The following is a 12,485-nucleotide window of genomic DNA, read 5'->3' as shown; positions in this document are numbered from 1 at the left end:
CAGTTTCAGCTGTTAAGTCATTTTTCTTCCCCCACCCAATCATTCTGATTGCTGATTCCTGATTAGTCCAGGTAAAAAAAGAACATAACATTTAGAAAGGAAATACTGTGAATTATTCTACCCCCTCAATTCCCAGTTTCAAAACATTTCAACTTTTTTTCCTCCCCAGCTTTGTTCGTGGGCAGATTCAGCATCAGCTGCCAACTCAGTCCTTTGAGACTCTCTTACCTCTATTTCTGCAAAGCATTGGCCTGCGAACACATGTCCCCCATCCTCCACAACATACTGAATAAGCTTCCCAGCTGAAGGTGAGCGCAGTATAGATGGATCATTCTCCTTTTCAAACACACAGGTCTTGTTACCTATAGTGATGCGGTACCTAGGAAAGAACAATAGAAGTCAGTAAAACAAAATTCCTCATGGAGAGCATGGGAAGGGGAAATCCATTCTCTTGCCCTATTCTACTTCAAAATAAAAACACTACAACCAGCTCTTCTGAGCTGAATGGTATGGACCCACATATGAAATTTCAGATTAATCATATCAAAACACACACACACAGATGCATGCACACACACACACAAAATGCATTCATAGAACTGCCCACCTCATGCAAAATCCTCACGTTTGCAGAGCAAAACTGAAAAGAACAAAACATACCCATGCAGTAAACTAAGAGGTTGAGATTTTATAGCATCTTCCAACAAAAAGTTACCAAAGCTCTTCTTGAGCTCCTGACCAGATTTGCCACATTTGGCATGGAAAACAACCAGCAGAGGGTGCAAAGTGATTTATATTCCAGTAACTGTAGATTTACTGACATTAAGGCTATGATTCCTGCAGGGAATATTGATGGAACAGTAAATCTTGTATCTTGTTTCTAGGTAAGATATAAAGTTTCAAGGATTTTAAAGATTTTTAAGATTTTTAAAAGTTGGAAAATATCCAAAAGGAATGTTTAGGAACAGCTGTGCCTACATTGGGCAGGAAAGGACTCGAAGTCCTTTCTTAACCCATTCACATTGCTAGTACAGCTAGACCTCAGACTAGTCACTAGTCCAGCGCCACTCAATGCCACTTACTTTCCTGAATGGGTTAGTACTCATATTGGTCATCATTTTGTAGAAATGCAACATACCATATAAGGATCCACACGCGTGAATCTGTATCTGAACACAGGCTCATTCATCCTGTATTTTAGTTAGGTTATGATATCGTTATGTTCTGATGGCACATTTAAAAGTGATATAAAAAGATATCTACCATTCTAGACTCCCTTGGAAAAGTCAATTCCATACATAAGTATCTAAACCAGAAAACATTTTAACGTTTCAAGCCATGAAATTTTGCATAAAAGTTTGCAACTTGCCTTAGTCTGTTAGGATGAAACTGCCTTGGGCTTTTCCAGATTTACTCTTTAAAAGAATTCTTGATATTAAAACATATTTAAGACTTATCCACCAACCTCAGTAAATATCAATTGTGGTTTTCACTTTCACACATTTCCTGTCTTCAAGTCAAGCACTCAGCATCCCATAAGCAGTAATGAAACCTCAGAAGACCAAGCACTCCAACAATATCTTTCAAACTGCCCAGCTTAGGGTCATAGAAGCAACAATGACTTCTCACATTTTCACAGAAACTGTAAGTCAGTCCAAAGACCACAACCAAGAGAAATGGGAATCTAGACTGCACTCTACCTAAGAAACCTGAAAATCAGTCTGACCAGCTGAACAGTCAACAGAACACTACGAATCTTTTACAGGTGAACAGATACAATCCAAAATGGCACTTTTAGAGAGCCAGAAGGAGAATATGAACTCCCCATTGGTTCAGAACTTTCTTCTGGCACCACCAGCGTTTGTTCTTCAGATGAAGGCAACTTCTCCCTTCAAACCTATCTGTAATGATACATCTAGTAACCTTTTCCTAGGAGGGAATTCTTTTCCCAGGTGATCTTTAGGAACCATAAGGTTACAAGTACATTTTGGCATATATTTAAGTGTTAAACAGTCTTTTCAGGTTGCTACCTGTCCACTTCTTCTTTCATGTAGGTAGTATAGCTGCTGCCGTCATAAGATAAGAGAAGTCCTCCATCACTCAGTCGGTGCACATCAACTTCCACACAGGAGCTGTTCATGATGACCACATAGGAATTGGGAGACTGCCGGGTCACCTGCAGATCCACAAGAATGAGAGGCATCATATAAAAGAAACATGATACTGATACTACCTTGGCTGTCATAACATGCAGATAGTTTTCCAAGCCTTGCAACAGTAATAACAAAAAGGACAAGAAATGAGCCATTTGTTTTCAACTTGGATTGAAAAAACAATGTTTTAAAAAAACTTGGGATCACAAAACCAAGTATTTAGTAGTCAAGAGATGCCAGAACTAAGATTGTCCATGAACCTCAATTAAGTCCTCTCATATTTACGCATTAATAGTACAGGTTTGATTACACAGTCATATACTGCTTCTTCACCCTGATCTGGATACAAGTCACAGTTGTGTACTAAATAGAGTGCTCATTTCTGAATTCCTGCATCATCATCTGCAGCAGTAAAAAAATTGCAGAATGAAGGGAATCACATGAAAAGAGAGAGACGTTGTCTCACAGAGAAAGCAGCTAAAGTTCTCCCTGAAGAAATGCATCCTATCATAGTCTCTGACACAGAGCTCCCACCTGAAGTTGGATTAAGTCACATAAAGCGTTTAGAGGTGTTTATTGCCTCTCTATTCCTTGTCAAAGGGATGCCAAGATAAAGTGGAATCTGACATGCAGAAGTGCAGAGAACTTATAGCTGCAAAAAATAGTATATGATCATGCCATTGAAACTTCAGCACAATAAGTTTGCTTAAGGGAAGACAGTTGAGACTGCACAAGCAATATTAAGCCTAATATTTCCTAACTTCTGTATGCATGATTTTTTTCAGCCATTAAGTAATATTTCTAGCATTGCTTTTTGCATGTAGCAATGAAAAGTTAAACTAAAAGGAAAAATTGTTACAAATTCTAACATGTTGATGACATTGGGCTAGATCAGCCAACATGGCAGATTCACACATTCAGAAGCATCAACAGAAAATTTTAGGCAATTAACAGGCAGGAATCTTTCTATAATACAGTATTTTTTTTAACCACCTACAGAGTAGGTACCCCTGAAAAATTAAAACATTTACAAAGATGCACAGAGATGTGACAATACAAAGAAGTGATGGGGTATCATCTTAAGTGAAATTGTAGCTAGATTTCTCAACTCCATGAACACAGAGAAAAACTCTACACAGAGTTTAATTCCATTAATTACATCTATTACAAAGATTAAGCCAGAGAAGCACACAAATAAGCATTTCCAAGTAGCAGTGGCAAGAGGATGGGCTTCCACACTATACTTCATACCTTCAGCACATACTTCCGTCCTTCATAGATGAGTTCCACATCCACAGTATTTAGCAGGGTATGAGCAGGCAGGACTTGGCCCCTAGAAGAGAAATAGAGAACAAAACTTGTATTCCAAAAGCTACAAAATGGCCATCAGGGGCCAGAGGAGGTTCAAAGATGCGTGCAAGAATATGGAAAACACGAGCAGAGAAATGTAGTGGGCCAATAAACCATCTCTCCTTAGGAGAGGTACGTACCTCTCCTAACCAAATAATGAAAATACCACTTTGATAAAGCCAGCCTATCTGTCTCCATCCACACAGACCTGCTCTCCCCTTTCACACTCACCCACTTTCCCCCTATAGATGATTCTGCAAAAGAATATCACAGCCCAAGTTACAGAATTTGTTGCATGACTTAACACAGCGATAAATCAACTTTTCTATCTTCAACCCCATTTACCATATGGCATTAGTCACAGGACATTCAGGGGAAGAGCTCAGTTAAGAATGAACTTGCCTGGATCATACCAGGTTTAGCCTAACTGAATATTAAAACAGTTTTCTTACAATGCCTGCTATAGTTTAAAGCCAACAGGAATCAAAGAGGGTTTCCTTAGTACTAGTGGAAAACATGCATTTTGGAAAATTATGTCAAGTCTGGCAATTACACTCATCTTCAAAACACGAAGAACACAATACATGGTGACTCAAGACTCCCTAATGTTGCCCTGGCAGCAGAGACAGAGAACAAACTTCACATTTCTGGGTCGTTTCTTGGAGTTTCTGTCAAAATTGCCAGTGACCAAACCAATCTGTGCAAACGGCAGGGGATATTTTGGGGACATGCATAGATATCTACCAGTTTTCTTGAGCCACTAGCTAAACAGCTTCCTGGGGCTAGAGAACAGCCAGCAGACACTGGCCAGCTCTCTATGTTTCTGGATTGTGCTGTACTTGAACAGAACTTGGAAACCAAAATCAGATTACCATCTGCTTGTCAGCCACCTGACAGACCAGCTTGCAATTTTACCTTTCCAAAGAGTGTAGGAAGTTGGAGACACTGTTTCGGAAGCTCACATCAGCCACATGCAGAGCCCCACACACCACTCCTAGGATGGTATCTGGCCTTTCCGCCTAGAAAGAGTATATAACAGGGAAGATTTTTTTGAACCACAGGAAGTTCTGCCTGAACATGAGGGGGAATTTCTTCCCTGTGAGAGTGAGGGAGCGCTGGAACAGGTTGCCCAGAGAGGTTGTGGAGTCTCCTTCTCTGGAGATCTTCCGGGCCCGCCTGGATGCAACTCTGTCTAACATGCTCTAGGTGACCCTGCTGAGCAAGGAGGTTGCTAGATGGACTCCTTGCATCTGGAGGACTAGATGATCTCCAGAGGTCCCTTCCAACCTTACTGATTCTATGATTCTATGAAAATATTATTCATCCTCATACACAACTATATGTCCAGCTTCAGTCCATTATAGACATCCACTTGAAGAATCAGTCTCAGCTCTGTTTCTGGTTCAAGGCAGACCATCTTTAAAGCTGATTGTTGTATCATTCATGCAAACACTATACAGAAACAATCACCTCTATAATTGCTTAAAATAAACACACTATTTTTTTTTCTTCCAGGATCAAATCCTGAGGCTCTACATGCAGTTTGGGACAGATGATGGTGAAACGTAAGACAAAAATACTAGCCTCAATTCTCATTTACATTTAAGAGGCTTTTACAGCCAGCTTTAAGACCACTTTCCCCTGACAAAATGATGACCAGAGATTTTTGATATAATAAGAATCAAGTCCAGTGATAATGTTCCTTTCCAAATGATAAGGGGAAATTAACCACTCCTAAATCCTTGTCCTCTAGCAACCAACAAGCACCAAGCTTTCCTCCCCACCTACTCAATCTCTCCAGTTCGTAATCTTGTAAAGCAAGAAGTTGCACCTGCACTTTCTCAGCAATGAGCCGATCCAACCAGCCAGTGTCGATGCGGTTTTGCTGGAAGCTTTCTGTTTCCAATAGTTTAATCAAGTACTCAACAGTGGTTCGGAAGTCCCCTCGGATGGACAGCTCCTTCAAAGCCACCACCATGTTTCTGAAAGACAGAAAGATATTTGTCTCATACTAACAGCAACATGGAACCTACTAAGTTCAGATAGTTCTCCATGAGGTAAATCCCTCTAGAAAAAACAGTATGAAGGTAATAATAGAAGAGCAGACACACTGGAGCAAGATCCTATATAACTTGCTTAGGAAGAGTACTGGTTTCTTTCAATCTGCTCCTGGGATGAACCAAAAAAAGCCAGTACCAGCTACAAGATCAGGAGTTCCCACTATTATTAACATCTAAGTACCTACCGCATGCATACACAGATGCAAATATAACAGACATAGTCTCCATCCCATTCAGCACACAGTAAAGGAAAAGTTCTGCATGAAGAAAGATACAGACAAAAGGCAAGACAGTCCTGTCTTATGATCTGATGCTACAACATTCCATGCCATATGAGGACAGCTCAGTGGTTTACAAGGAACTAGCATATCAAGGTATCAATGTTCTTTCCTATTAGAAGTCTTTCACATGAAAGTTTTCAAAGAGGGATTTCAACACAAGGGTAGCTTTATTAAATTCAAGCAACAGACAAACAAGGCAGTGATGAAAGTGAAAAGAAAAAAATAAATGAAAGTTAAAAAGAAAAAATAAAGGTAGAAAGGTAGGTGGCAACACACTGGTACTGCTTAGGCAAGACAGAATGAGAAGCCTGGCCATGACACGGCAAGCAAGGTGGAGAGGCAGACTCCTCTTAAAACTCTTAGAATATGGAGTCTGGTTTTATCCATGGCACTTTGGACCAAAGAGGAACAAAGCAAGCAGCTTCCAAAGTTCCAGCACTTTTCTGACTACTTACGAGATGGCTTCTTCTCGATTCTCTCCCCAAGAAAAGCAGTGACCAAACTGAGAATCAGCAAATTCATGAAGCCCTCCTGCAGCAGCAACACTGAAATAGCCCCAGACATTCTTATTGCTGCGAAAATTCAATTCTTGGACTGTACCAGAACTGGGCTTAAATCCCTGTAAAGACAGACAGACACTGCTATACATCTTAAGGGAAAAGTAAATAATCTAGAATTAGAGAAGTAATTGGAGCTGTGAAAGCTAAAGCACCTCTTTGTGCTGCAACATGACATAGATTAGCTAAATTCAGACTGAACTTGTACTGAGTTGGAGACATCCAAGGAAAAGCTCTGTACTGCAGGAGATAATGCAAGGTGTTCAGTGCCAAAGCATCAGCATGGATCTTGGAAATACAACAATATATGAATTGTTGTAGTTGAGAAACTATAGGGAACTGAAATCCTTAGCTTTTATGAGTTCAGTAATGTCTTAGCAATTAATCATGACAGTGGGTATGGGGAACAATCAGTTCGCAACAGAAAGAATTTATAATTCTATGGCATAGTTGTGTGCTATTACATCCTGAGAAGGTAGAGAAGTAAAGGAATACTGGTCATAAAGACACTGTATGATACACCTGTGTCAGAGCATCTGCTTCTCGTCTCTAACTACAGTCTACAGCACAGCCAAGTAAGTGAGATAAGGGAGGAAGCTTAAATTTGCTGCCAAACTTTTCAGAATGGGCAACAGGAATTGAACCCAGGAGTAAGACTTGAGATTATCAGAACGTAGTCAGGAATTACAGAATTTAAAACACTTACCTCATCGGGATTCTCACTGGTGATACGTGCTGCAATGACATGGCCACGTGGACAGGGAACATGGGCCGAATTCTCAAAATCAACAGGTACATCTCCCCATGGAGAAACACCATACATCATTCGGATATCCTTGATCCTGTGGAGGGGAATCCCCATGGCAATCTAGGAAAAAAAAGTATTAACCACTGTTAGCTAAGTTGCTCTTCTCACAGAAAATAGATCCCCCTTGAAGGATTAATTCCACTAGTTCCCCTAGAAGCTGATGCTGCAATTCTAGTCTCGCTAATAAGCACACCGGTTTTATGTGAGCTTTTTCCACTGACACATCTTGGAACATTCATATTACTCAGGTCAGTTGAACTGAGTGTAATATTCATATCGAGCCCTTCTGCTATTATTTTCCATTGTTTGATTGTAAGACTTCAGAGAACGCCAACTAGTGTTAGGTCAGCTGAGGTGGGCATGCATTAAACCTGTTAAAAATATACTGAGGTCTTAGTGAGACAGAAGGCCCTGAAGTGGTGGTAAGAGACCTGTAGGGAATTTCACAATCACAAATTGCAAAATTTGCAGAACTGGCTGCTACCTGTATCCTTATGGGATAAAATCCCAATTGTTCTGTTCATTATCTGGGACTTTAAAAAAGAAAAAAAAAGCCTACAGTTCAGAAAGTTCAGAAAGTTTAGCTCAGTCATTTGCTTCAGCGGACTACTAGCCAGACACCAATAGGATTCTCACTTAAAAGACAGACCAAACTGGTTACAATATCAATGTACCCTTCTATGAGATTCTATCTAGCAACTGCAATGTGGAAGAACACTGCCCAAAGAGGAAAAAATCCAATCAGTTACAAAACTCTGGATGCTTGGCAGACACAGATACAGAGCTACTGGAATAATCTGATGAGATCACATTCAGTCCAAAGCCACATAGCTGCCTGACAAAACAAAGATGATCTTGCTCCTCCTGTGTGCTGAAATAAGGCAACCATGGTCTTGACTGATAGCAATTGGACTGGGAATCTCTAGAGTAAGGTAAGTCATGATACGGTTGCCAGGCAGAGGGAGCTGTATGCCAGAGAACTTATGGCCTGAAAACATCTCACTGTTCAAGCTTATGAGCTCCTAAGGGATCACATGCTCTTCAAGCCTGCAGGCGTTAAAAGTTGCTCATTATTGAATGGTAACGTCTTTTGAAATGTCTTAGGTGGTAGAGCTGAAAAAGCTGCTACTTTCAATTCAAAGCAAATTACTCAAAAGGTTTAGCAAGAAAACAATTTCACCATTCATGAGATTTCTGCTAAGTCAGCATAGTAAATTCAGCCACAGCCGCATAAAGCTGACAAATTGCACTATGGAAATGCAAGCAGCTACTTTTTCCATGCAATGCCCAGCAGGACAAGGCCTACCATAATTTAGAATTTTTCTTATGGAGACTCTGATGCAACCTGGTTCCTGTGAACTCTGTGCTTTGAGGACAGTGAAGAGGAATCTGCAATAGAGTCTGTAGGGCACTAGACTCAATTTGATGGCATTTCTTGGTCTCCGCACTGCACAGACATCTTGCAGTTTCAAGAAAGGCAGGGTTATCATGGGCAGAAATTCAAAATAAGAAAGGGGAAAGTATAAGTTAGGTTAGTATTGCTACCGGATTCAAACACTCCTGTAACTAACTGTTTGCCAAGAGCGGCCTACAAGACATTCCAATATTCTGCTTCCTTTACTGTCAACCCAATAAACTTCCAAATGTGAACACAAAGAAAAAGAAAGAATAGGAGAAAAAAAAGCAAGAGACTAAGAATGGGACGGTTAAGGAAAAAGTAGGGGATAGGGCAACAGAAAAGCACCTATAGCCCCCAACCAGACCAAACAGTAAGACTGAGAAGTAGAGAGGAGAGGAGAGGACCAAGTTATTCAATCTTAAATGGAAAAGGTTGCGGGCAGAAGGAGATGAAACGGCAGCAAACAGCGAGTTTGAGGGGAGACATAAGGGACAGTTGGAACCATAGCACATACAAACACTTTCTACAGAGTCCATGAAAGATTTTTTTTAAAAATTTTAGGATCAGAACAGCAACAAAAAAGAGCTGCTGGTTCATATAAAGTATGATCATCACTCACTGTGACGATCTCCCCTTGAACAAGGCAAAAATCAAGATATATCTAATAAAGTACCTAATTAGGTTCAAATCCTATGTTGCAGAAAGATTAAGGGACAGGAACCTCAGCCAAAAAGAGGAAGCATCTGCTATGCATGAGAGGTTGGAAAGGTTGAAGTAGTTGCCTTGGAAGTCAAGAACAGCAAATCAAAACTGAAAAGACCAAAGTCACTCTCCTGAACTTAAAGCAACTGGTAAACTTGCTGAAAATAAAAAGTTTGCTCTTTTTTCCCCACTCTTTGCCATTGGAAACTCTGGGAATAGACCATTCTCCCTTGGAGGCACTGGAGTGGGCAATACACTGCTAAAGCCTGGCAGAGCATTTGATTGCTCTGCTAGTCTCAGAAGCCAACTCCTTTGACAAAAGAATTCCAGAGATTAAAGTTGAACTACTCATGGCCAAAGCTTGTTGAGACAGGCTTTTTACATAAAACCTTCTCCCAAACTCAGTTTTCCTGCCCCCTATTTTATTTTTCTAGTGCTTGTCTTCACAATCCCTTTTAAGTAAGGCTGCTCTCCCTGAATGATCTAGGAGGAACAACTGGAAAAGAATCTCTTCGCCTTTCAAATCAGAAAGGGTCACGTGGTAGAACTGCAACTTAGTGAAACGGTCATAATGGAAGTGCAGAATATTTTGGAACACAGGCTTTGCTCCAGCCACAGAAAATTAATCTACAGCTGGGAAATACCTGAACAAACCTTTTAGTTGTTGGGTTTTTTTGTGGAGGAGGAAATATGGAGGAGTTATACCAACAGACACAAAGATGTATCACCTATCTGCATATTCAATAGAACTCTCTAATATTCTCTATACATCCTCTCCCCTATCAGTACCTACATCTAGTCATCTGCATAATGCTAACACATGATCTGGTTCTAACACTGAACCCTGGCAGTGACTCAGACAAGAGTCCAGCCCCCTCTTCTACTAAGGCTTCAGCAGAACAGGTTTTTCATGCTCAGACCTCTACAATATCCCATATTTTGTGTGCCTCTGAAAGCCTCCAGAAGTACTGGCTTCAGGCTCTGGGTCTTGACTCACCTGGAGCTGTGCTGCAGGCAGATTAACATCAGCTACCATCTCCGTGCAGGGGTGCTCCACTTGCAGTCGAGGATTCAACTCCAGAAAGTAGAAACTGCCATCCTGGCTGTAGAGGTATTCCACAGTGCCTGCACTCACATATCCCACCATTTTGGCAAGCTTCACTGCACACTAGGATACAGGACAAGACTATTTGAATTCTAGGTCCCATAGTCAGTTACCTACACTCTATTCATCCACCCTACCCACTTCAGACTTTTTCACTGGCATTTTGAAGCAGCCAAAAGGTTGCAACAGGCACAAGGAGAACTGCTTGAAGAAAAGCACACGGCAGGAGTTTTGTTTTTCATATTATTTCATTTATACTACAGAGAGCAAGGTTTGAAATAAATATTTACAATGCTCAGCATTAGAAAATTTATAAACTCCTGTAGGTTGCTGCACATATGACTATACACACTTAAAACACAGCTCCCTCCTGTTTTTAAAGTGCAAGCATTTTTGAACAAAGCTCTACAGTTGTTTGTCAGCACATGGTGGACTGAATCAATTTTGGAAACGTCAGCATTTGCCCCTGCGTAAAGTAATTTAACAAACAATCCCATATTGCTCTTTCAAAAGATTCAGTAATACAGAATTAGTGGCAACATCAAAAAAAAAATGTTTCTGGAGTGTCACAAAGTCAAGCAAGCTCTCAGAACCACTTTTACCTGCTCCATGTGCTCAAATACCACGGAAGTCGCAATAGAAGCAGGGGCTTCCTCAATAATCTTCTGGTGCCTGCGCTGCACAGAGCAATCCCGGCCGAAGAGCGAGATGGCATTGCCATACTGATCCGCCAGAATCTGCACCTCCAAATGACGGGACTGTTTGGCTAGTCTCATTACAAAGATTGGTGAACCTGGAACTTCAGCTTGCACCTAGAGCAAAGACAGTAAGATACAAACCAAATTCCTCTCCCATTCTGACATTAGCCTAAAATCCTTTCCTCAGCCATCTTTCTGGAAAAAAACGTTAGAACAGTAAACCACTAGGGCAGTCTTGCCTGTACTACCAAATGTGTCACACTCTCAGAAAAGTCTCTGTAGACTGAAAATATCAGTCTACAGACAGACAAAGTGATCAATGTGCTCAAAAACATCCAAGGCATTACAAAGCTGAGGGCTGCTACCGAGCTACAGCTGCAAGCCCATCCCCTCTTTCTTTTAAATTCTACACCCAATGAAACAACATTGAAAGCTACAAATTACAAATCTAGGCAAGCTTTATGCAAGCTTTATGCTAAGGGAGAAAGAAACATAGCAAGAACTTTCCAAAAACAATCTATTCCAAAAACATTTTACAGATCTGTGACACACTAATAAAACTGTTTTTCTCCTTAGGTAGTTTAGAGATCATTAAGAAATGACAAATGTATGGCAGCTTGTAAGAGAACCTCAGTATCATTTGCTCTAGGATGGAGATCAGATTAGAGCACAGAACAAAGGGAAAACAAATCCAGAAGGGCTAATGCAGCCCATGCTACCTCGCACACACAAACTCAACAGAACTGCAATACTACTACCTCATATAAATGGACAGATTTTTTTTCTTGGGGGGGGGGGGGGGGGGAAAGAGGGGGGAAAGGGAATAACCATTTTAGCTGCAGTCACCCACACTCATTTTCCAAAGAATGAGCATCCCTAATATTTACCCTAGACCATTATAATTACCTGCAGTTTCCATTATCTCAGATTTCCTAAATAATCCATAAACTAAAGAAGCTCATGTTTCAGCCACATTGCAAATGCCCACAGTTACTGGGAGGGGGAACCAGAATTTAGTTTTATTCAGCATCTCCCATGATGTTTTGACATTTCACAACTGTTTTAGATATGAAAACATACTGAAATCCTAGCAAAATACCCATATTTCAGAGTAGATAGACAGATTCTGACACACAATATACTCCTTTTCAATTCCTTACTGCTTTCCATACAGTGCTCTCAGATCCACTCTGAACACGTAAAACAACAAAATACAAATGAACGGGGAAAATTACCTGTCTAAATAGGTTGGGGAAGTCATCTGCATTGTTAACTTTCCTAATTCCTTTTCCTCCTCCTCCTTCAGAGGCTTTGATCATGACAGGGTAACCAACCTCCTCAGCAGCCTGACCAAAAGCAGCAAAAAACATGG

The 12,485-nt window shown here is 40.7% G+C and overlaps 1 protein-coding gene across 15 annotated transcripts in view; it reads right to left on the bottom strand.

Moving 5' to 3' along the window:
• Positions 1-12,485, bottom strand: part of ACACA (acetyl-CoA carboxylase alpha) — a 159,514-nt gene that overhangs the window by 106,415 nt on the left and 40,614 nt on the right. For all 15 annotated transcript variants that reach the window (XR_009960407.1, XM_062592431.1, XM_062592424.1 and 12 more), the window contains 10 exons: positions 12,349-12,459; positions 11,018-11,227; positions 10,308-10,478; positions 7,108-7,269; positions 6,300-6,463; positions 5,335-5,485; positions 4,419-4,522; positions 3,405-3,486; positions 2,031-2,176; positions 229-379 (listed from right to left, as the gene is read on the bottom strand). Coding sequence is in view for 14 of the 15 variants with exons in the window: in XM_062592431.1 (XP_062448415.1) it covers positions 229-379; positions 2,031-2,176; positions 3,405-3,486; positions 4,419-4,522; positions 5,335-5,485; positions 6,300-6,463; positions 7,108-7,269; positions 10,308-10,478; positions 11,018-11,227; positions 12,349-12,459 (1,452 nt within the window). In the remaining variant the exon portion in view is untranslated. The remainder of the gene's footprint in view (positions 1-228; positions 380-2,030; positions 2,177-3,404; positions 3,487-4,418; positions 4,523-5,334; positions 5,486-6,299; positions 6,464-7,107; positions 7,270-10,307; positions 10,479-11,017; positions 11,228-12,348; positions 12,460-12,485) is intronic.

The sequence above is a fragment of the Rhea pennata genome, chromosome 20, assembly GCF_028389875.1.
Source record: "Rhea pennata isolate bPtePen1 chromosome 20, bPtePen1.pri, whole genome shotgun sequence".
In the NCBI taxonomy this organism is placed as follows: domain Eukaryota; kingdom Metazoa; phylum Chordata; class Aves; order Rheiformes; family Rheidae; genus Rhea; species Rhea pennata.
This window is presented reverse-complemented; position numbering and strand designations above follow the sequence as displayed.